The sequence below is a fragment of the Buteo buteo genome, chromosome 1 (assembly GCF_964188355.1).
Source record: "Buteo buteo chromosome 1, bButBut1.hap1.1, whole genome shotgun sequence".
Lineage (NCBI taxonomy): Eukaryota > Metazoa > Chordata > Aves > Accipitriformes > Accipitridae > Buteo > Buteo buteo.
The window spans coordinates 65,296,689-65,322,178 of record NC_134171.1 but is presented as its reverse complement, the minus strand read 5'-3'; the positions used below and the strand labels follow the sequence as shown (position 1 = coordinate 65,322,178).

Below are 25,490 nucleotides of genomic sequence, written 5' to 3'. Positions count from 1 at the left end.
CTATCTGTATTTACTTTAAAAAAAAAAATTATCAGGGTTGACCTCATTACCTACAAGCACACAGAACAACATAAAACCCAACACTTAGTTTCTTATGTCTTCAGACTAATATATAGTAGGCTCATGCCACTGCAGGGCACATATTATCAGTCAAAACCCTTCTTTTGCTCATCTGTGTTATGCTGTTTCAAAAGAGTCTGGAAGGTGGCCCACTTCCATCTTTTTGAGGCCGCCTGATTCAATAAGCAATGAATACAGTCCGTAGGCCTTCAATCAAGTCAGTAAAAGTTGGCATCCTGATGCTTAGAAGGGGTCATCCTGATTTAATGGCAAGGGTTGGACAGCAACTATCAAGACCCTTCCTTTTACAGTTCAGAATGATAATCCATGAAAACGTAAATCTCTTCCATGCAAAATGGAAGCCATTGACCACAATGATGTTTATTTGAACTGGATTCAGTGACATGCAATAGATACAGCTAAGGTTATGCTATACGCTTTTATTTAGACTTCCAAATGACCTAGGTGGCAACTATTTTAATATAAAAACAGCCTCAATTAATAGAAGTACATCTTAAATTAGGATATTGGGATTCCAGCTTCTCTCCTCCTCAAAATCGGAACAGGTTATAACATGCCAACCTTTTATTTCATCTTACTCAAATTGCCAACTCACCATTTCTTCCTCCTTGCTGAGCATTTTGGCACAGGAAAGAAAATCTTCATATTTTGCATACGGTATGACTGGTTCTGGGAGTTCCCTTAGGTATAGCTTAAGCAGTGATGCTACCGTGTGCACATCTGTATTGCTGTTGGGTTAGAATACAAGAAGTCATTACTGTGAATTGGGATAATACTGTGAGATTGACAGGCTAAAAACTATTGCTTAACTTTTCCATTGTCATCCCAGATTTTACTCATCAGCAGTATACACATTTATAGATCATATCTGTAATCTGGTTTGGTTTTTTGGGGGGTGGGGGTGGGTGTTTGTCCCATAAAGAACTTAGGATACCTGCAAGCCAGAGTCTGTCAACTCTGCTGATTTATTACTATAAATAATTACACAGAAGGCTCTATTTACAGGCACAGGTATTGAGAAGGTCCTGGCTCTCACTGACAGGCACCTCACATCAGGCATGCAAAATCCATCTTAACTAATGCTTTTCATTTTCACCTGAGCCAGAACCAGGCATTATATTTACACAGTGACGATTATCCTCCTACCAGAGATGGCCCCAGCTCCAAAAGCATGACCAGCATGTCTCTGTATCACCATCTACTCTGGTATCAGTATTAAGTAAGCAAGTTTTAAAGGAGACCATATATACCACAGGTGTTCAGTTGAAACTTCCCCATCTGAATTACAGTTCTTTCCCTGGCATGCTTCTTTTTCCTATGGGCTCCCACAAAATGACTAGTGTGCCTTTTAGCTGTACCGTTACACCAAAAAAATGGATATACTTTACACATAGAACCATAAATCCATGGGAAATGAGTTTTAGCTCTATCCTGTACTGAGTAAGCTAAGGCATTGCAAGTCACCAAACTTAGTAAATGTCTGAGTGCTAGCACCACAGGTAACGTTATAGGGCTGACAGTCAAAGACCTGGTATGACATATGCTTTCTCCTAATTACATTTGCAGAAACTTAAGATTTTTTTGGATACAGCTAACAGGAGCCTAGGCTGTTTATCAGGCATACTAGAAGTAAGAAGATGGGGAGAAAGATCAAAATCACAAGTTCAGAGTATGCAATAGAACTTGCTTAAATGTTTCTGTGGCGTGTAAAGTTACATTGTAGTAACTTAGGAGTACTTCTCTGAAAAGAAATAAATAGAAATCGATAAAAACTACAAGTTAGCGTGAAGAAATCTCTTGTGTTACTTCTAACTCCATCTCTGGGTTTAGCTACTCAGGCATTTATTCAATATATCCCTTACTGGAATGTTCTACATGCTTTCCCTGGTTCAGACAGAGTTGTACTGCAAGCTGGTATCTTTTCCTATGACTTCTGAAAAATCAAAAAACCAGAAATTATGCTCATTTCTTTCATAAGAAACAGAAAATGCACAGACATTTCTACAATATACATTATTGTGTATTTTCTTTTTCTTTGAAAACTTCACACTTGGAACATTTTTTTAAACTCACAGTCTCTCAAAGGGAACCACTGGTATTTGATGCACTTAAGCTTTACTAGAGGTACATTAACCATTATTTTGGAATGATCTGTTAAAACAATAATGGCTTTTTACTAAGTTAAATCTTAACAAGAATGATGGGAACAACCTTAGATTAACGTGGTATGGTATGAGCAATCCAAGTCAAACAGAAGAATAGAAATGATAAAGCACTGTATGTATTTAAATGATAACCACCCCCACCCTCCTCAAAATAGATTCCCAGAAAACATTTCTATTTCAGTCATGAATAATTCCCAGCCAAAATTCCAAAAAGCGTTTTCCAGAGAAACTCGATAAACAAAGCACTAATGCAAATCCACATTTTAAAGGAAGGTTCAAATTCTAATCCCTTGATTGCAACCCTCTACTTGTAGACTGGCTTGGATCCAAAATGGGAATCCTGTGTTTACACCACCCTGCTCCTCAGATGCATATATAACATATGTGAGGAACAGTACTATACATAAAACTAGATACGCTTGTACTATTTTATAAGATTTCAAATGCTAGCTCAGATATGGCTTCTAGCTTTGCCTTCTACCTATCCCCAATCTAGATACAAACTAAGCGAACTGAAGCTCTTCTTGACATCCTGGCTAACAAAACTCTACAGATTGTACAACCCGAGGGCTTAAAACCCACACCCCAATAATCTCTCGGGTAGTTGCTTACATGTCTTGTTGCCATTGGTGCTAGTTTTTAGAGCACAACCATGGCATGCCATGCCCAGGCAGTTGCCACTATTCAGCCCTATCCAAGAAGCAAATTTTAGAGAGATCTCTCTAGTTTTCTAAGTTGTTGGTGCATCAGGAAAACAAAAAGCAAATACAGAGGGAAAGACTTTTGCTAGTCAGACTCTGAAGGACAGCAGCAGCCACAGAGAGCAGATGTGAACTGGCAGCCTTAGGACAGTGCCCTACATTGCAGCATGAAAGGGAGCACAGGCTCCCTTAGCATGGCCAGCAGGAGCAGGGAGGTGATTGTTCCCCTGTACTGGGCACTGGTGAGGCCGCACCTCGAGTCCTGTGTTCAGTTTTGGGCCCCTCACTACAGGAAAGACATGGAGGTGCTGGAGCATGTCCGGAGAAGGGCAACGGAGCTGGTGAGGGGCCTGGAGCACAAGTCTTATGAGGAGCGGCTGAGGGAACTGGGGCTGTTTAGTCTGGAGAAGAGGAGGCTGAGGGGAGACCTTATCGCTCTCTACAGCCACCTGAAAGGGGGGTTGTAGTGAGGTGGGTGTCAGTCTCTTCTCCCAAGTAATGAGCAATAGGACAAGAGGAAATGGCCTCAAGTTGCAGCAAGGGAGGTTTAGATTGGGTATTAGGAAAAAATTCTTTACTGAAAGGGTTGTCAGACCTTGAAACAGGCTGTCTAGGGAAGTGGTGGAGTCACCATCCCTGGAGGTGTTAAAAAAATGTGTAGACATGGCACTTCAGGACATGGTTTAGTGGGCATGGTGGTGTTGGGTTGATGGTTGGACTTGATGATCTTAAAGGTCTTTCCCAAACTTAATGATTCTATTCTGTTCTATTTGTCTGCAGACAATCTAACTCTGATTGCTCAGCATTGATGATCTTTCTGAAGATTTTAGTATTACTATTTTTATTATTTAAAAAAGGAGAATTCCCATACCTTGCTGAAGAACCGAACCACATCTTTCCAGAAACTATTTGCATAAAACTAGAGAGGCCTTCCCACAATACAAGATTCAAACAGGTTGAGTGAGAGAAATTACTGAAGAACAATTAAAATTTAGCACACAGGTCTCCCAGTTAGGGGATTAAGCAGTTATCTTCCCTTCTTTGTACTGCCAGGATCATGCTTCGTGCAACACATAAGAATAATTTTATTTTACACTAGTCCCTTGGTGTGAAGTGGAATACTTGCTCCTTGAGGGCACAGCAAATGGGGGATAAAAAGGCTGAAGAAGAGGACAAAAGCCCTGAAAAGTGATGCAATTTATAAAGTTCCTCCTTTCAGTGTGAAGTACTGATAGACTATCACTGCGAAGGGTTAGTTGAGTGCTAAAAACTGTGGCTCTACCATGGAAGAACTGAGAAAGAAATGGGAAGGCAGGATGCCAAGGAGCGAGGGAACAGTAAGAAGTCTTGTGTTCTAAAACTAACCTCCTGAAATACATGCTGTATACGAGTCTACAGAAAGGTGCTTTCTTAGCTGGGGTTAGAAGACCAGGTCCCAATTAGTAGATGGAGACACATTTGCAGTTTAATTCTTTTTTTTTTTTTTATTTGCTTCTGCCGACCAAATGCTAAGGCAATACTGCAGACTGCCACAAGATGGTGGGATTGCAAAATAAGTTTTTGGAAGATTTGTTTTGTTACATTTTTTTTTTCTTAAACTGTACTAGAACACTGCTTAGGACTTAATCTATCTATACAGAAACTACCATAAAGATTTTGACAGCATAAGCAAACATACATACACACACACACACATACTGCCTGCAAAGCTCTTTTAAGAATTGGATTTTTTACTTCTGTTTAGCAAGAGTTAGACAAAAGCTAGAAACTTTCTTCAGTGTAAATATTGGTATAAAAATGTCAATATTTTTATAATAATGTAACTAAAAGAGTGTTTCATATAATGAGATCTGTTTAGACCTTGCAGTCTAGTATTATTTTTTTCGCCTTTTGTTTTAAAATACAGAGGAAAACTTAAAAATGGCAGACTCAGTTTTAATCCATCTGTATTTTAGGTGTTTCAATCCACAAATACCATTAAGTGCATTTCAGCCACAGAGGACAGCTGTGAGTTTCAAAGCAGTGCTGAACTGCAAGCTCTCTTGAGGATCGGGAGCATCTATTTCCCTTTCCAGTCTGTAGTGTTCTACCCACAGTCTGCAGTGTTCTATCCCCAGTCTGCAGTGTTCTATCCACAGTCTAAGTCAACCAACAGCATTTATGTATCTGCCTTGAGGCCATTTGTGTAGTTTGCAAGAGGTGGATCTTTCCAGGGCCTGTAGAGGACCTTTTCCTCCTGGACTTTTTCCAGCTACAGCTGATCAGTTTAAGACAAGGCAGTATTTCTCCCTTCAAACCTGGCCTTGCTTATATTCTAGGACCATTACAGCTACAGAAACTTAATGATTATACCTAACTTAGTATTTTTTTTGCTATCTGACAGCGTAATATCAAAGTGTTCCATGATTACACATGCATAATTAACATGATTAAAAGTATTCATTAACAAGTATTAAAATAGAGTGTGTCAATTCCAGCTGAAAATCCTCTGTTATCTAAATTGGAATGACCCTCATGAATTGAGGCAGACTTTCTCCAAGTGCACAACGAATAATTACAAGCTTGAAATAGGAGTGACAAAGCACAAAGCAGAAAATTGAATGCAACACAAAAAGCAACAGCAAGCTGAGAAACAGTCTGTTTCAGCATGTCATGCTGGAAAGTCTGAGAAAGATTACTTACCTCACTAAAACATTAATACTGCTTTACTATTGATATGTTTCCAAAGGAGCATCCCCCACTTCACCACTGTCCATGCAAAGGCATTACAAATGCAAATACACCACAGCCTCTCCTTAGTCATCAGACTACACATATTCAAAGCCCCATTCATCTGAACTTTGTCATTAATATCCCTCACGACGGCATTGCTGTTTTGACAGCACTTTTCTTTGTGATACCACAGACACTATGCAAGTGGCTGTCAGACTGATTAAACTGCCTGGAGTTTTTCACCCTCTCTACCATAAACAAAAGTTACTGAAGCCCAGCAGGTCACCAGAAATCCACGCATAACCCTCACACTTGGACAAGCAGACAGCATGTTCAGAGAGCTTGGAGTCAGTGCTTCAGAGCACAAAGCCAACAAGCTCCTCATAAACTCTCAGAGAGGAAATATTAACAGGGCAAGGTCACATTACAAAAAGATTAATGCTGTGCCAAGAATAGCTCTAGATCATGATGACACATAAACAGTCTGCATAAAGAACAAACAGTAGGGAACAACAAGCTGTGAGGCTATAATTCAATTTAGGAGTTCTGGTAATAAAACAAACGACAACAGTACAGTTCAGTTTGTGTATCAATACCTCCCAGAATTACTAGAATTACAGCTCCATCATTTCAGATGTATCACAGATCACAATCCCGGAGAGTCTCCCTCACCAACATATCCTGTACCCACCACAACATTTGCTGACGGTGTCCCTGTTTAGCTGCATTCAAGTCTGTAGAACACCTCTCGGACCATTATAGATATTTTCCTGACATGGGAGGACGAGTTCCTAACTGGCTGCCCAGTGTGTAACTGCTGCCAGTATGCACACTGCTTAAGTGAGATGCTAGAGCCCATGGTAAAAACCAGTGATGAAACACTGAGAAAGCAACATCAAGGGAATATTACAAATGTGCATAACTACGTATAGGAGAATCAAAGCATTGTTACTGCTGAGAAGCCAGTACCCAGATGCTAGGAGGGCAAAGCCTGTGTTCAGTAATGTTATGATGAATCAGGAGTGGTTTGACTGATTTTGGGAGTTGGGCTTTGGTCCAGAAATTCAAAGGTGAGGTCAAATGCATAGCATAATTGGTTGAATGTCCTATGTGATTTTTGCTCCCCTGTGTAGGTATCTTCAAAGCATTACTCTCTATATCATTTTCCTACATAACACGTATCTAGTACAAGCAGTACCACGCCTAATGTAAGTACCAGCTAAAATTTTGCCTACAACTTGTGAAACATATACAAAAGCATTTACCATTTTAAGCCCTGAGCTGTCTGTCCTCCTCCCCTCGCTGTTGCAAGAGCCTGGCTCTACTTTAAGTTAACGCTGATCTCGGTTCTTGTTTTTCTGTTCAGACATAGGAAAAAACCCAAACACCTAGTCTGCTCCTTTGTGCTTGTGCTCATGATTTTTACAATCCATGCTACCTTGCAGGGACCCATTCAGGGAGAGTAAGTGCCACAAGGAATACTGAAGACTGACAGACTCATATTTCCAAGTTAGACATCCACTTCAGTAATTTTAAGAGCAGCTAATTCATTCAGGTTAGAGAGTGCTGCTTTAAAAGCAGCAATGAAGACAATAATTTAGGACAGACAAATGAAAAGACAAACTCTATGGAAGGACATTAAAATACAGATCCTTAAAGAGAGACACAAGTGCTTTCAGGTAAGGTGGGCAGAGGCCTAAGAAACAAATGGGTTCCCATCCGGGGGAAAAAAAAAATCAACCAGCTCCAGTGAATATGCTGCTGAATTATTTTATCATTTGATAGGTTGTTCAGAAAGGCTGTTAAGTTTCTGCAAGATTTTGCAGGGATTGCAAGCATATATAAAACATGAAAAAACACCACAAATAAACTACCTGTTCTTGTTTACTGGAAGAGAAAGCCACAAGTCTTGCAACCCTAAGTAAGGATGCTTTAAAAACCACACTCTCAGACTTTCCACACAGTAACAAAATGTCATCCTTTCTTAAAGGTGACCATGGCCATCTAAGAAGTCATTTGTCATTGGCAAGTGAAATACATGACTGCCTTTTTCTTTTTTTCCAAGTCACAGCTGACACCAACTCCATTTCTGAAACTGAAATTCATGCGAAGCAACTACAAATGTTCATTCACTGCCAATAACTAAAAACACACTCTCCTACAGCAGGACACCAATTAAACTGATTTAGTGATGCTTGCATCACACTAGAAATGCGTCTCCTAAAGTGTACTTAATTCCTAGACTAGGTTAGAAAGAGAGCTGGAATGAGAAACGATGTGGAATTGGCTCGAGGCATATCTGATGAGCAGATTGTAAGGATCGGGGAAGGAAGCCTGGAACACGCAGAAGTGAACAGGAATCTTCATAGGCCTAAGGCCATTTCAGTTTGGCAGGAACCAACTTTCTAGTGAAGACTTCATTTCACATAAAAGTGTTTTGTTTAGGGATTACTGCACTTTCCCACTAGGAGGGAAATAAAGCCCCTTCCTTGTGAGGAACTATCTGCTTCTAAAAAAAATTCTTATGTACAGGCTTGTATTTGGAAAATAAAAGAACAATTTTCATAACCAGTGATTTCCAAGGCAATGTCTAGTTGCAGTCTGTACAGTGCCAGTGCAGGCTGCAGCCCCACTGAGACAGGTCCAGTTTCTTGCATTCACCAAAATTTTAAAACATTCTTTGTCTCTGGAGCAGAGTAAGAATTGTGCATGTGCTCCTTCTCACCTTGAGGATACTACATTAGTACCATCCTCATCATTGTCTTATTTTGCTTCAACAATCCCAGTGATTAAATGCACAGGAACATACCAGTTCTACATTCTGGATTATCTAGCTCTGGTAAATAATAGTTAGCATTTGACAGCTATCACATACTGCCACTTACATACCGTTTTCTCAGCTGAATGCTAAGTAATATTGTCCTATAATGTGCTGCATTCTTCTTTAAAGAGAATATAAGTATGAGAACCCATGAGAGAATGTAATAGAGATTTTGTTTTGCTAAATACGCATTTATGTGCTTTCCTTCTCTCTTGTGCACATACACAAATGCAGGCAGGTGACCTATGTAACTTTAAACTCTTCTGAACTACCGGACTATACATCAGTGATAGCAGTTATGAAAATCCAAGCCACATACATCAATCACATAAGTATTAATATTTGTTTCAGTAACATTTCAAATATTTTTTCTCCCTGAGCAATCTTAACTCTCTTGTCATCTGGTAGTAATTGTGATGAACAGTAGATGGAAAGAGGTAATATAAAAAGAGAAATCCCATTTTGTACCCCTTTGAGGTAAAAATTGTAGAACAAACCCTTATGTTCTTTTCCTTTTGCAGTGCCATATTTGCTATGCTAATTTTACAGAACAAACAGTCATAATCCACTTTGTATCATTACATGATACAATGTATGATTTGTAAAGGAGTTGAGGGACTTTAAATTTAAAATGTAAGCCACACAAGCAGGAAGAAGCAAATACCCAAAGGGCAAGCAAAATGGATTCCCCGGAGGGGACAATTTTACACAGAGGTGAAGCTGTACTGGAAATACCAAGGATATTTCAAATAGTAGCAAGCATGAGTGATTGCCTAATTGCACTGTTAGTTCCTTAAAGCAGATTTCACAATATGTGCAGATACATACAGAGGGAGCGAGGTATTTATTGATTTTTGTTTTTAAACTGACATAGAATTTTCAGTTGGTTTTGTTGGTTTTTTTTCATCACACAAAAGGCCTCAGCAGTTTTCAGTTGTAGCAGCTATACCTCCCCTTTCCAAGACTGCGAGAAATGCTGATGTTCCAGTTTTCATACTAGGAGGGCTGGGGTGTTGGGTGTTTAAGATCAGATACTGGGTTTTCTCATTCTGTGAGTATGAGAAATTTCAAATACTGGTTCCATTCTCATACACATAGCTCACAATTCTTCAGCAACATCTTATCCAACTATAAGATCAAGATCAAATTAATACATGAAGGTTTTTGCCACTCTCTGACTTGTCTTGGATTCACTCTGTGTTTTTATAACTGACTTCAGTATCGGAACATCCAGCTGCTAACTCATGTGAGAGGTACCATTTTTTAAACATGTTTTATGTTTCAAAACATGGCTGCATTTTCTTTTGCGCAAAGCTATTTTACTACTTCTTTCAAATGCGCCGCATTTTTTGTCCTTGCATTTGTTCTGTGGTCTTCTTTGCCAAAGGGGTGCAGATAGGAACGCAAAAGGGAAGGAGGGCAGGGTCTCCAGAGAACCGTGGACAGCTGCTGAACTCTGGGCAAAAGAGCAGATCTGTGCCTTTGAACATCATCTCCCAACAGCTGTAAGGTGTTTTAAGATGGTATAACCGTCTTAAAACAGAGATGACATTTTAAAGGAATACTAATCATGGCTGCACGATCTTACCTCTGTTTTTGCTTTTAATTCTACAAGTTACATATTTTACTGAAATAGCTAAGAAAGCATAAAGAGAAGAAGGATTAGTTAATAATAATTTCTCATACAAACATACACAAGCCTACACACGCATTTCAAAGCACCTTCACGTGTTCTAAAGTCTTTGTTTGACTTAGGTGCACTTATACACAGAAAAAATGTCAGTATGATGAAAAATGGCAAACTCCTCAAACATCAGCTCTTTGCATTAGTTCCAACACTGATGACAGTAGCTAGTCTTTCTCCCAGTCAAGAGCCAGTGACCCAGCACCACTATGGAAGCATGACCTGGATTCCACTGTGTTTTGTGCCTCATCAACAAAACCATCAGCTCAGCTCTAACTGCAAAAATCTTTATTATTATTGATGTGTAAGAGCGGGCAAAATGTAAATTAAGAAACAGAACCTACGTAGATTTTGCACTACTGGACCTTTGACTAATAGTAACATATAATTACAGATTAAACACAGTGGATCTGGAGGTTCATGACAGAAAGTAAGCATAGACCCCTAACATATATCTTTTTCTTTTCTCTACAGCAACTTTTCATATTGTAGCCACTTTCCAAGAGCTCAACTTGCTAAACAGGTTGCATCAAACCTGGAGACCATGCTGCTGTTGAGCAAAATGAAAAGTTACCCCAAAACAAGGTAATCACATAGGCACTCTATAAACACTGTGAAATGAACTTCACCTCAAAAGTTTACAAACGGAACAAAAGGTTGGAGGAAAAAAGTAGATGCCCAATGGAAACAATAGCAGAGATCAGAACAGAATTTATGTCTGCTTGACTTCTAGACCATTGCTACACCTCAGTCACACCTCTCCAAACTCAAATGTGAAAAAGTAAACAGAAAAAGTACCCTTCACAATGAGACATGCAGACATACAAGGTCAGTATTCTATAAATTCTCTGCTACAGAAGCAGAACTGCAGGACCAGCGATTTATAGGCAACTCCTGCTGATGTTTCTAATTGCTATAGTAGAGATTATGTGCCTTCTTCACAGCAGTAGCATGTAAAAATCTCTTCTCCATTTCATCTGCTAAAGCTCAGCTAGCATGCCTGTTCCTGGGGCTCATTATTGTGTACTACAGATGTTGCTAGACAACCTTGAAAAAAAAAAATAAAAAAAAATTATGCAGCTGAGCCCTGGTCTCATTTGTTTTGAATAGATAGAACTTGGGCACCTCTTTCAAGCTGTACCCATCAGTGGGGTGTTCAGTACATCATCTTCCTGGAGTTTGGGGGTGACTTGTTTTCTTAAACATTTCCTCCACAATTATTTGGCTTACAGGCACAGAAAAAAGAACCTTTTGTTTCTGCCATTCACATACCTGTATCTCTGGTAGAGGTTGTGCCACAGACATGACCAGTAATGTTTGTCTTAATGTCCAAGAAAACATACCCAATGGATGCTTCTTTACCATTTTTAAATAAGTTACGCAGTATTTGAACATTCAGTGAGTATGCTATAAGCATTTACCAGCTAATGGTGTCACTTCCCACAGTCCTCTGGCTCCTTAAAGCTATTTTCTGGTCAATTATCCTAACTCTCACCTTCCAATGAGAAACCAATAAACCTCATAGAAGACAATTCACTTTTCCAGTGCATTATAAATTCCTGACATTTCTTAAAGTGAGGGTCAGGACTGAGGAAACTGTTGGAGATAAAACAAAATTACAGATGTCTGCCTTCTGTGCATCTGTGATACACATACTTTAATGCCTAACAAATTTGCTCACTTCATAGGAATAGGGAAGGGAGAGAGGTAAATCATTTCCAGCAATCAGGTTCATATCATGGCATGTTTTTGCACTAAAAGATCAAGCTATGCTTTCCTTCCTGTTACTTCCATTGCTATCAGTCAAAGGTTGCACAAAATAAATGTAACCTGCCTCTTCCTCCTAATTCACATTAGACCCTCAACTGGAGTGAAGTATCCTGATTCCATTTTGGAGGTGTGTTATGGATATCACTTAGGGCACACACTGAGGACAACCACTGTTTAACAGTCGCTTGAAGTGGAATTTTACTACCATATTAATTCTGATCAGAGTTAAAAAGGCTATGTGGCATTCATAATCCACTGGTTCTGTTTCCTCTGATTGCACACTCCGAGTATGTGGACTACTGCTATAAATGCTTATAGGAGGAGAGCTGAACTAGCACAAAAAATTCATCTTACAAAAGACTGAAGTCATACACAGCTGTGTGAACAGGACTGGGTTCTTCCTTGGCCCAGAAAATTGTCATTAGCTTTACAAAACTATAAATATTGGAATACAAATTGGACCTGGACCGTGACCCTCAAGACCATGTAGGTTTCTTATTATGGTCACAGTGACTTTTATTTTAAGACCAAAGGCCCCAAATTATAAAGGAATACATAAAAATAGACTTCCCTTCCAGACAGTTTTATAGGCCACAGAACATATTGAAATTGGTGATAAGAGAAATTCTTCCTTTGTGGAACTGACTAAATGCCAGCATCAGCACTGTATTTCAAATGATACTAAGATCAAGGTAATTCAGGCATTTTTGATTAAGCCAAATCATTAGCGATACTTTTCCTAACCAGCTTTTCACAAATGGAAATTCTCCCAAAACACTTTGAAATCAGACATTGAAGTCAGAAAAAAAGGTAGACATTTCAGAGTGATAACAGGAAACATATAGAAAAACCTAGAAAAACATGTCATTCTGTCTGTTGCTGCCACGTGTTTTACAGCACCGTGGGTCAGCCAGTACAGCAGATCTGTACCATGGGTCAGCCAGTACACCAGATCATGTCCTGTCTAGGCTTCAGGGAGTAGGGGACAGCTGGAGGATTTTACCTGTCAAAAGAAGGCTTCTCTCCACAGTCAAATGCATCCTGTAACTCCTTGACAAGATTAGCCTGCCCGGGCAGTCGGAAAAGGCCTTCTTCCTTTAGCCCCCGCTGTCGAATAAAATCCACACACTGTTCCACCAACATAGGAGCCAGGCGGTTCCCATATCGCTTTTCATATCGGACAGTATCTTCCAGCTTCTGGCCAAAAATACCTGCATGAGAGAGATGTGACTTGGTCGAGATTCACAAAAACATCTGAGGAGCCCGTGTCTTCTATTAGAACCCACGCAATTCACAAGTCATTTAAACGCACTGACAATTAACCTACTCCTTTCTTAAGAATAAAGCTCTCAGTTTCACCTTTGATACTCTCATGGAAATACAATGCTGACATATTTTACAACAATGCTCAAAAACATTATTTAAAATAAAATACTGTGTGTGATTTTTCAGACCATAAGCACAGAAAACATAGAAATAATACAAATAGGATTTTCCATCACAAAACTTCTGATTTAAAAGTGATACATACATCTCCATCTTCTTTTGTTCATGCCTAATTATCTATAAAAAAGTAAGTGGTTCCTGTATCAGTTTCAATGGCATATAAACATTACCTTTACACATGGAGGGCAAAAGATTTATAAATATAACTCAGGATTTCGTTCCCACTCAACCAAATTATTAATTAAGTTTTCCCACACAAACAAAGACCATTCCTATAAAGTATTACCAATTACATCATCACTGTCTGCTTTAGCAACAATAAATTTTGTGTATGAAAAAAGATCCCGACACGAAAGGTGAAATATGTCAGACAAACTGCAGGAAACCTGCACTCGTACTTAACCTCAGAAGAACATGGAGGTTTTTTGACAGAATTAACTTCAACCCTGATCTGAGGATATCATCACTACCACTGGAAAGACAGCTACTCTTCGTAACTTATTTTGCCTTTCCCTTTCAAACTGCAGAGCCAGCCATCACAGTCAGCATCACAGTGATGTTCAGGCATGTCATCTGTGATGGAAGCTCTCTTTTGAGACCACCATTTGTTGAATAGTTAAGTATTGGGGCTGAAGTGAGGCAATTCAGTTTGTATATATAGCAAGACAATGAATAGTTCTAAGGCAGTCATGATCAGAAACTAAAGACCAAATAACTACCTACGCTTGGAAGGCTCCTTTTCCAATTATGTACACTATGAAGTCGGGGCTGGTGGAAATGCAGCAAGTCAAATTGTGCTCTTCACTGAGCACACAGTTCCTGCTGGTTTAAAAATATTCAACAAGGAGAACAGAGTTGTTTTGGTTTTCTTTTTCTAAAGAAAGTGCAGAGTTGAGCTAGTCAGCTTTTGCTTTTGGCCCCAAAACTTCATTCACCCATTAATTACAATTACATGAACAGGTAACCACAAGCTAAGGTACCATTCAAGTTGAAGCATCCTTCTGGGTAACCTTCAATGTGTACATTTTTCCTCCAAAAAAAGAAAGATAACTCACACCTCAGTTCTAAGGGGGAAAGTTGCCTTGCATATGCTCCAGGCTGTTACAGCAAGTGGGTAGCAGCTGTCAGTCACCCATACTGAAGGTCTGGGGTTTGTATTTAAGTGCAATTATTTTTATTGTAGCACAGGAAATAACTGGAGAGAGTAACTGATGTCCAGCTAAGACATCCAAAAAGTATTCTGAGATGCAGAGCAGCACATTTTGTGATTTCCATGGTACCCACACCTGTGGATGCCAAAACCAGCAGTAGGTAAGGGGACTGAACATCACACGGTCACTCTTTTATTAGCTCACTTTTTTTTCATGTTGTACAAAACCCCAAACCCAACAATTAGCAATTAAAGAAGGAATTTTGGAATTTCAGAGTGAGTCAAGCTTAGAAGAATACTGACTGGTGTGGAGTATTTGGTGTCCACAAAGTTCAGCCTCTTCACACTGGCAAAGAAGTTAAAGTATGTTTTGTTAATTCTTACATACCTTCCTAACCTCCTGCAAACTGCCTATGGGGATAGCAGGAGTATTACATCAATTCAGGTTTCTTGTATTTGTCTGACTTAAGAGCTGCCGCTGGTCAACACAGAGGAAATCCTCAAGTCCCTCTAGATTTCCTAGACTCTCATTCTGAAAGTAGCAGAATTAAGGAGGAAGGTCCACTGAAAGTCAGTTAAGGAATCTGCATGATTATGGGAGTCTGGGGAATTCAAACTCCTTAATATACAAAAAGGCTGCTGTTCAGAATTGTCCCCTCTCCTGGCTCAACAAGCCCCACTTCCTCTGCCTCTCCTCCAAGGGTGTGTGTTCTAGCTCCCAAGCATCTTGGTGGCCCTTTGCTCAACTCCCTCCAGTTTTATCTCCATCCCACTTTTTTTTTTTTAATGGACATAATATTTAGAATATGGTCTAAAAAATGCTGAACAGAGGGGGTTAATCACTTCCCTCCCTCTGCTGGCTCTGCTCCTGCTGGTACTGCCCAGGCTGTTGTCAAACCTTCCCTGCTGCCAGGTCCACTGCCAGCTTGTGTGCAGCTTACTGTGCCCCAGGGCACCCAGGTCCTTTCCGCAGAGCTGTAATAACCCTGTGGTTATTCCTTCTTGGGTGTAAGACTTGGCCATCCTACTCTGGTTTGTCCTATGAACTTACAGTCTGAACTTCCCTTCAAGAGCCCATGAGATCTCTTGGTTTTAAACACAAGAGTTTTTGCCTCTTTTCAAACAAAATTAATCAGTATAAGATCAGACATTCCAATTACAACTCATGCCCACTGACAGTACAATTAGTATGAATAAGCTTTGTCCTATTGGCTATACTTTCTTCTCTCCATGCTAACATTCTTTAATCAGTAATGTGCATATTGCAGCTTACATTTGCAGAGGAAAGAGTAAGTTCTCAAACCTACCAGACTGCTTTGAAACTCGTATTACTAGTGACACTGCAGTCAAAACACATCACTTTCTATTAATACATTTTGGGGGATGCTGCCTTTTTTTTTTTCTCCTTTGTTTTAGAACTAGTTTTCAAAGCATGCAGAGTGGGAGCAAAACAAGTTCCTATATTATATAAATTGCTGATGCACCACAACACAAGAAGTATTGAAAACAGGTGGCAACCATAAAGCATTAAGATGTCTGTAACTACTGTCAAACAGTATTTTTTTAAGACAAACATAAAGTAATGAGTGATTCACATACAAAAGGTGACATATATCAAATGGATATGACAAACTTGGTTCTGTATTGTAGCAGCAAATCACAGGTACTGAATGAAGAAAACATTAAAAAATATATATATGAGGAAAAATAAAACCTGATATGATGGAGGGGTAACCAGTGTCAAGAAAAAAAAATTAATCCAAATTGGAGCCTAAAATTTCCCGGCTCTGGTCCTTTAAATGTAAACACTGAATTGTTTCTACTACTGACTGCAATAAGGTACATGGTAAATTAAGGGACTTTTACTTGGACACTTAAAATACACATAGCTCGGAGTGCCTGAAAGAGAGACAGAATAACCACAGCAGTAATCTCAGATCTGACAGACTGGATTCAGATCCTACACAATCCTCAGAACACAGCTGCATTGAGTCTGGCCACATATATACTTCATGGCCAGATATATAGGTGTATGCCCCACCATCCTCACATGTCAGATAAAGCCTCAGGGACTTGGCTCCCCATCTGTATGAATGGTGATAATACTGTATCTATCTCACAGGCATGAGGATCAGCTTTGGGAAGCTCATAGCTAGCATGGCAATTCTAACAACGATGTAATAACCTAAAGTTAAGACCTAAGTCTCATGGAAAATCACAACATCACACTTTGAAGTGCTTCTGAAGTCACCATTTACTACACTCTGTGTTCTCCAATTTGTTTGGCTTTGGAATTCATCTCAGGCAGGCTTGGTTTGGTTTCAAAGTCTAGGCTGAACTTCTCCAAATGAAGTTATTTCCTTCACCTAACAAATGCAGAACACTGCACCAGGCAGCACTTGGCCATGAAAGGCATCAGTCATGATAAGCCTGCATAAATATTGACTTGAAGTTACAGACTTGCTGATACGTTATGGAGAAAGTACTCTGTTGCCAGTGGCAGACATGGCAGAAACATGACAGCTCTGCCTCCAGACCATGTTGTCACAAATTTTACCTTGTTCATCATCTTTCTGGTGCCTGTTGGGTTTTTCACCATTTTGGAATAAAAGCCATGATCATCGCCCTGTAAAGCTGACCTTCTTCCACTGTCCCTTTCTCATGCTTTTATCCCCCCTTAGGTCGCAACGAATTCCTACAGAGATATTGCAGATGAATAGTTTATGAAGACTAAGACATTGACTGTTAAGAAGCAAAGGCAATGCTGTAAAGAACTGTGGCTGCAACCTTAGTGGTTGGCAGAGGCAAACAACAGTGAACACTATCAGCTATACCTGGTAACTACTAGCATCTCCTTTACAGAGAAGCAAGGAAAAGACAGTCCTAGTTAGGGAGACTACAATGTAACCAAAACCACAGAGATAATTTCACATACTGTTTTTTAAAAGTAAATTTCCACTACAGTAACTAAACAAGAACGCCTCTGTGGAGAAGGAAATAAAAGACAGCCCTCATAACTGATGTAATCCAAACCCAAATTCTCCTCCTAAATCTCAATGTCTCCAAAATCCTGAAATGCACAGATGCACAAGTGCTAACCTGTGGTTTGGTTTATCCTTGAGACAGTGTGCCAGAAGGGAAACAAACAAACAAACCCAACAAGAAACCTTGAGATTCAGAATGGCAGCAGCTTGGCTTCCCCACAGCTAGCAGAAGGCAGGGAAATGTACAGGATTCCAGTTCTGACCAGTCATTAGATTTAATCAGCAGAACTGCTTTTTCAGAGAGGCCCTTGTAGGTCTTTAAACCTATATCCAATTAAGCCAAGATCACGCATAACATCAAAGAGGAAAATCACATGCTAGTAAAGGGCACGCTGAGCGGTTATTCATTAACTAGAACATTCCCATGGCAGAAGTTTTGTAAACATTTTGAGAAACTGGATTTGCAAGCCTAACTGATACCCATAAAGTTTATGAAAGACACTACAGTGCTATATCCAAGTTCTGTGTATGTGTACTCAAGAGTTGTGAAAGCACTGTGGTATTTTCAATGGTACATATTCACAGTTAGAGTATATTTTTTAAATCTAAGAATGCTATTAGTCAATGATTTCCTTAGCTACTGAGCACAGGCAGTGGTCACATCTCAAGTCTAGTAACTCCAAGCTTCTGATTCAGTGACAAAAAAAGGAGAAAGATGTAAGCGGCAGTTCTGTCTCCTTGCTCTCTAAGGAATAGCTTGAAAAAGCCCACCTGCCACTCTAGCTCTACCACAGCACACGCACGCAGCGAGCCAGAAGGTTTCTGCCTTTCCCAAGCCACCTTTCAGCAATTTAGATGATAGCATAATTTTCAGACAGCATAAAGCACAGAGGGCTGATGCTTTCAGCAGAGGGCCCACGCCTGTACATGTGTTCTCTCAAAGTGCAGCAGAACAAAACTCAGAACTTGTTTTGGAACGATCTGGATGAGAATTTTAAGCAGCTCTCAATTCTACATCAGTTATTCATTGACTGAAAATAACAGATCAGGTGAATGGCTTTCAACAGCAGGGCTGGAAACAAAGGTCCTGGAATAACATGAAGTGGCTGTCATGGCCACATAACACTTAATATGGAGTTTTAAATTATTATTTCTTACCAGCTTTCTGCTCTGGTGTTCCCCAACACTAAGTGCTGCTTTGAGTAGATCAAAGGCAGCGAGTATTTTCTTCTTCTGTACAGAATTTTGTAACGTACAGGAGAAGAAAAATCCTACCAAAAATAGCAGTGGCAGAATTTTGTTCCCACCTGACTCATTTTCTTTCATTCAAGCCTTCTCCTACGCCACAGTCAGTGTGATGCCAACAGTAGGTAAGGTAAGATAAACTCCTCCCCTGGAGTTTAGCACAGCTGCGCACCAGAGATTACTGCTTAGAAAAAAGAACTCTGAAATAGGAGCAGAACTACCTACAGGCTGGAAAGGAAGGGAGGCAATTTTAAAAACACCCCCAGGAACTTACCACAGTTGCTCACATCAGGGCCTGCACCATTTCTCTGGCCATGGCCAACGCCGCCTCCTCCTCCAAAACTCTACTCACCCAAATTCACCATGCTATTGAATGTTCTCACCACTGCATGCCAGCAAAGTTACCCTCAGTTACTGCTTTTCTCCACTTACCCTGCACATGTTCTCAGGAGGTTCCTGTGGTGGTACTTAAACAGAGAGCATCTTCTCTAAATTGGATTTTAAAGATGCTTGGCTCTGTCTCTGTTCAGGTGCTGCCCTCTAAGCACTAACTTCTACAACACGACCACCAAACAGGTCTGACATTTAATTTTTCGGTGCCTATCACAATGCAGCTTTGATCTTGATTTCCAGGAAGGAAACACCTTGTATCACCGGTGAAGATGACGATGTATCTCTGCCTAAACATACAATGTCACGATTCCCGTGTAGTTCTTCCAATGACTAGCCAGTGGTTTTCCCTGCTAATTTTATTTTCTGCATTGTGTTGCACAGCTTAGAACTAACTGATCTGCTTTATGCAAGTACGGGCTAGGTTTGCAGAAGGCTAGTTTTGCCTGTTTTTATTCTTGGGTATACAATCTGCAAATGAAGTTGTAAGAATTCGGTATGCCAATTAATAAGACAAGTGTAATTATCCCAATTTGCCTGTGCAACCATAGCAAAGGCTTGACCGAAAGTCCAGTTAATGTTCATCTTTCTGTGGACTTCAGTGGGATGTGGATGTAGTTAAACATGCGCATCCAGCATTCTGCAGCTCTGATCTAGGGGCCTTCTCACAACACTCTTGATAGAAAATGTGTATAATAAAGCTACTGAAACAAATGGTATGTAGAGTAAAGCAAATTAGCACCATCATTCTGTCCTCTGCCCCAAGTGCTGCAGCTTCAGTTGGAGTTTTAGACATGAAGAGTTTCTGTGTCAGAACATACAGGGGAAGAATCAACAGCTGAAGCTCTTTTTGGAGCAGATAAGGCTGCACCCTAGGCACAAAGGCAGCTGTCTGCAAAATTATCACTTAATCCTTTATTCAACTTCCAAACATTTCTCAAATAGTTAAGTGCATAAATGGGGCACAGACAGCTCTAATTCACACCGACACCTTGAAATGCACTAGCACACTTCATACAGACATATCCACATCCTCTTGGCCAGTCTCCAGAAGGACTGAACTCCAGCAACCAAGGGAAATGCTGGCCTCAGGGACAGCGGGTGCAGGGAGCAAACAGCTTTCAATGCTATCTCAGCTGCAAGTGATAGCTGACCTCTGCTGTAGTTTCGTGGTGAGTCCCTCACTGGTTGTGATCCACCATTTCAAGGCATTGCCCCTGACTGCCTGCACACGCAACCCTCAAAAGCAATGACGCCACTACATCACTACTGAGTCTTGTGAGCAAAGAGCTGCATGGTCTTGCAAAAGGACAAATAGCAGCATGGAGGAACAGTTTAGGGAGGAGCAGAAGATGAAGATGATTTTATTTGAATAACGCCTGTGTAAGATAATTTCTCACACTTCAGAACAACGTGAAAATTTAGCCCTTTCACTTGGATTTCTCTGTCCAGCATAGTTTTTAAGGCAGCACCAATATTTTCCTCTTCCCCCACACAAAGTTTTTGTTCTCGTCATAAAGGTAGTTTCTCCACACCCATCCCAAGCACTGTGGCACCTTATCATCACTTGTCATACCTCTCAGACATGTGTTTCTCTTCCAGCTAACATATTTTGAAAGCCAGCCTCCTCTTTGCCCTCCTCCCCCCAGTATTGCCATGCTCTGCTTCAACAGGAGTACGTGCAATGCAGAACTGGCTTTAAGCATCTCTATGCAGCAGGTGGAAAGGCAAATGCAGGCTGCAGGGCAGCAAGATTAAGGGGCAGTGCAGCACTTGCAACAGGACTGTGCATTGTAGTGCTACACTTAAATCCATCAGAAATCTCTAAATTGAAGGACTTAGTCGACTTTCTGCACAGATACGCATTTATCTCTTCTCCCCCCTCCTCCCACACAGACAAAATGCAAACTCTTCTCCCTGATGTTCTGCCAGACAAACAGGCAATTCAGAGCATCACAGATCTGATTCCCCCACTGTTCTCACTGATTTTTGCTCAGATGCTCTGCAATAATCTTGTCTCAAGCCACCTCATTCAGGCAGGCCATTCATGGGCTATTACGTAGAGGAGACAGTATCAGCTGGCCAGCTACAAACAAATGAACAAAGAAGTAAATAAATCATTTGTGGAATGTTGGCATCTGCATTGTTTAATGCCTTTTGTTTCAGTACTCTCATCTGCCCGTGCACACACAGCCCCTTGATTTCTCAGAAACCACGGCTTCATTAGCAAAGCAGAACACAGCGACAGAATGGACCTACCTTTACGGAAACTAAAACACCGCTTAATTCTCCTATAAGTAGTTTTAGGAATGAAAGGAGCTGCTGCTAAGGCACCTGGGCTGCGGACTCCAGCATTTCTGTCTTCAGGCATCATACAGGCCAGATCACCCACGTCCCTCCAAAGCTTTCCTTCACCAGCTGCATCCAGACAAAACACCACGACTGCTCATCATTACTGACTGCTGAGGAGTTTTTATAATAGTGTATTTTCCTCTGGAGCTATGAGATTTGTGGTCTTCTAGATCTTGGGTAGGGCTTGAAGTGATTTTAACGTTCTCTTCCCTGCTTCAATTTTGCTTTGGGGAACAATTTCCTTCTGTCTCTCTATTTCCTTTAGTTTCTTTTATTTCCTGCAGTGAGACAACTGTCTGTTATGCAGTGTCACAACAGAAGAGTTTCAGCAAAAAGATGTATCTTCCATTCAAACAGAAGTGCCTGCACAGATGAAGGGGGAGAAAGACCTCTTCCTCTCAGCTGGAACAGGGGGTTGAGTGGCAGAGACTCCAATTCCACAGGAAAAGGTCAGCGCTTTGCAGTGAGCAAGGGGAAAGAGAAGAACAGTACCAAAAAGGCTACTGAAGAATCCTCCAGGATACAATATTCCTTGCTGGCTCCCTTTATCTCTGCAACCGAGAAGCAAAAACAACAGCCCCTTCGCCCGAAAGGCTCTCTGTCCACAACAGATTCCTTTTAAAAGGCCTTTTATATACCCAGCTCCCTGTCTGATGTTCTCAGGGGCTTCTCGCTTGTTTTATTGCCTTCAAACCACCAGAAGCTCTCATGGGAGAGGTGCGTCAAATGCGGCAGCAGCGCATCTTTGCCGGCAGGATCCTGGGGAGCTGCTGAGGAATACGTGCCTCCACACGGGGATGCTCTGCTTGCTCCCTCCCTCCCGGTCCCACGCCTGGCAATGGCAGCCACGGCTGCTGCTGCTGCTGCCGCCTGCGCCAGCCCCTCTCGTGCAGCAGGTGCAGGAAAACGACGTAGAGGAGGGAGCCGCCGCAACGCAGATTTTTCTGCTCCTCCGGGTGACTTTGAGTTGAGTTCAGGCGGCTGTCGTGTGTGGCAGCCTGAAAAGCAAGCAGGCTGTGCCTGGCTCCCGCAGGAGGTGCCAGACCTTACACTACTACCCCTGCTAAAATGCTCGTGCTCCTTCTTCTCGCCTCCTCCCTCTCCCTTAGTTGCAAGCTCTGCAATTAAAGCTTATGCCTTTCCCTCCTGTAAAAAATTGCCTTTTTAATCTGATCAGGAAAGGAATTTCATGTGCAAACAGGCATTACATGCCCTGGCTCACTTACATTTCTTTTCCCTTTCAGAATTTTTTCCAGTCACCTTATTCTTTCGGTCCAAAAACCAATCTGTTTCTGATCACCTTAGCAGATTCCCACCTGCCCCACGCCTGCCTTCTCTTTCTAGCACAGGTTAACAAATAACAATTTAATGATATGGTTAATCATTTACAGGGCTCCTTGCTCTGGTACCAGGAGTCCTTTCCCACTGCCAGACAAACTTTAAATATTAGCGGCTCACCAAGGCTCAGACACATCCGTTGCACATGCGTGCGTGCACACACACACACACACACAGCCTGCTTACAATGCTTAAAAGAACCAGAAAATTCAAATACGTTACTCAAAGTGGCACTTGACTTGTATGACACCAGACTATTGTTGTTTACCATCTAGTACTGAAATTTAGGAAGCTGATACAAAACTGGTGTTTTGATTAATTAGCTGTCTGAAATAATTTTGTGTTGCAAGTAATTACTTGTTACTGGCTAGTCATCATGTGACTGCAACTCTTCTATATCTTGTTTATAGCTAAAGTAATAGATAAAAAGATTTTGAACTTCAGTGGCTACAGCTCATAAAGGCAGGTGCTTGGACAACTTAAGCCAGAAGTGCCCTTCTTTAGAAGGATCAGACTGTTGCAGCAGCTGCAGCAACATCCACGTAGCAAGGGATAATAAAAATATGAGTGTGTCTGGCCATACATAATTACAGAATAGTTAATAGGGCTTATTAAGACTTGTTAAGATAGCTCAGACTATCAACTTAAGTAACAAGGAGCTGATAAAACGGGGGGCACTAGAAACACTGTTCTTAATGGTGACACATACCACAATACTGCTTTTGCCATGTTATCACAGTCAAACCTTCTCTGTGAACACTAAACCCAAAATCATGTTCCATCTATTCTCATGTTTTCCAGGGAGTTAACTGTTTGCTTCCCAATACAAATAACCCTGAGTCAGTGTATTTGCTCAAGAAATCAAATAGCAAAACCAAAAAGAACATGCTTAGAAGTATTTCAACCACAAATGAATTTAAACAGTAATTCAAGGATTGCACTCAACTCTTGTTTCATGCAAATCAGCATGTGAAGTCTTCAGCAAGATGCTTCCATCAGTAATTGGCATTAAACACTCCTACAACAATAATGGTGTCCTGAGAATTTTCATGATGGCTGGAAGGATTCCCAGCTGTAAGCCAGAAATAGCTCTTGCCCTATAAAAGCAAATGAGGGGCTGGTGAAGAAAGCATAGGGTCAGGACTCTGGAGATTTGGTTTCTATTCATAGCTCTGTGCATGGACTTGGGCTAGAAACAGTTTCACTTAATCTCAGCTCCCTGCCTGTAAAACATAGACACTTCTCCACTTGCAGAACTGCAAGGTTGCCTTTCCTCATTATTTGCCACAGAAATATACTGTGGTGCTGGAAGCCATGTGCAAAAAACCACAAAGATACTCTTCGAAAAATCCAGTTCTCTTATGCCCCCAAATTTATTATTGCCACAGCAGCTTACACTGCCACTGGACTGAGTAAGAGAACACTAAGGAGCTCAACAGGAGGCCTGCTTTACAAAGAGAAAGTTGGGGATGGGTAATCTTCATGCTATATAAACAAGCAGATTTCTTACCTAGCCTAACTGCAGAAGACTGTGCTCCTCCTGACTCTCCTCTGCCACAATATGCCTATAGAAGATCACACCTTTTAAGACAAACCTTTCACTTTGTGAGTTTTGGGCTTTGGTTTTTTGTTTTGTTTTTTTTAGCATCCTCCTGTAAGACCTACATGCTCAGATTCAGGACTGTGCCAGCTTATTAACATACAGGGCCAGATCCCAGTGAGATGACTGCTTAGCACTATCTTTCCAGAGCACATTTTCCCAGGAGGAGCCAAAGAGAAGACAGTCACGTTTGAAGAGGTGCCAGGCAGGCCCTAGCTGACCAAGTCCCACAGTGCAGCCTACCAGTGAGGCTAAAGCCTTCTCCTAAGAACTCTGTGACCTGTATAAAGCACAATGGAAGATGGGTGGCTTACAAGAAAAGTTTTATTTTAAATGGAGGTTTCCTTCAGTCCCTCCCTCCTCTCTCCCGTGGTCTACCTGGCAGTTGAGAACAAGACATTTGCAGTCAGCAATCAGAGTTTTCAGTGATAACTGTGCTTCTCAGTCATGAAACAGCACAGACAATCCTGCCTGACTTACTTTTTCAACAACCTGCAGACAAGACCAAAAAGCATCTGATGCAATACAGGTGCTCTTTCACAGTAGAAAAATATTTCTCAAAAAAAATTGGAGATTTAAGAGCTTCAAGGAACAGATTGATTAATGTACTGACATTTTGTGCAAGTGTGTCAATCATACTTGTATAATAATATAGATGTTATCACCAGAATAATAATGATGAAAGTTATGATAATAATTTGCAGCCCATTCAACATAAGAGAACTTTTAAAAAAGACAACTAGACATCCAACAATAAATTTTGATCCAGTACTACTGAAATTGTTGGGTATGCCAATCAAAAGAAAAAGAATCTATCCTATACTGCTACTGCTGATATCCTGGGGCTTATATTGGAGCACATAGCTTTATATAATACTATTACTGATCTTAGCTGTCACTTGCAGGAGAATCACTGACAGCTTCTTGTAACAGGCATTTATGAAACACATGGACAGTCTTTTCACTGGTGACCAAAGGAATTACCCTGCTTCTCCCTATGGAAAAACTGATTTCATAGAAGCCTTCCCCTCACCTTGGTAATGCACTATCA

General features: G+C 40.8%; 1 protein-coding gene across 9 annotated transcripts in view; it reads right to left on the bottom strand.

The window, feature by feature from the left end:
- ARHGAP24 (Rho GTPase activating protein 24) overlaps positions 1 to 25,490 on the bottom strand; it is a 227,030-nt gene that overhangs the window by 9,265 nt on the left and 192,275 nt on the right. For 8 of the 9 annotated variants that reach the window (XM_075034049.1, XM_075034059.1, XM_075034078.1 and 5 more), the window contains 2 exons: positions 12,938 to 13,145; positions 677 to 809 (listed from right to left, as the gene is read on the bottom strand). In XM_075034049.1, coding sequence (XP_074890150.1) covers positions 677 to 809; positions 12,938 to 13,145 — 341 coding nt within the window. Of the gene's footprint in view, positions 1 to 676; positions 810 to 12,937; positions 13,146 to 21,408; positions 21,597 to 25,490 lie in introns of those variants that run through there. The other variant, XM_075034069.1, reaches the window with a different exon arrangement.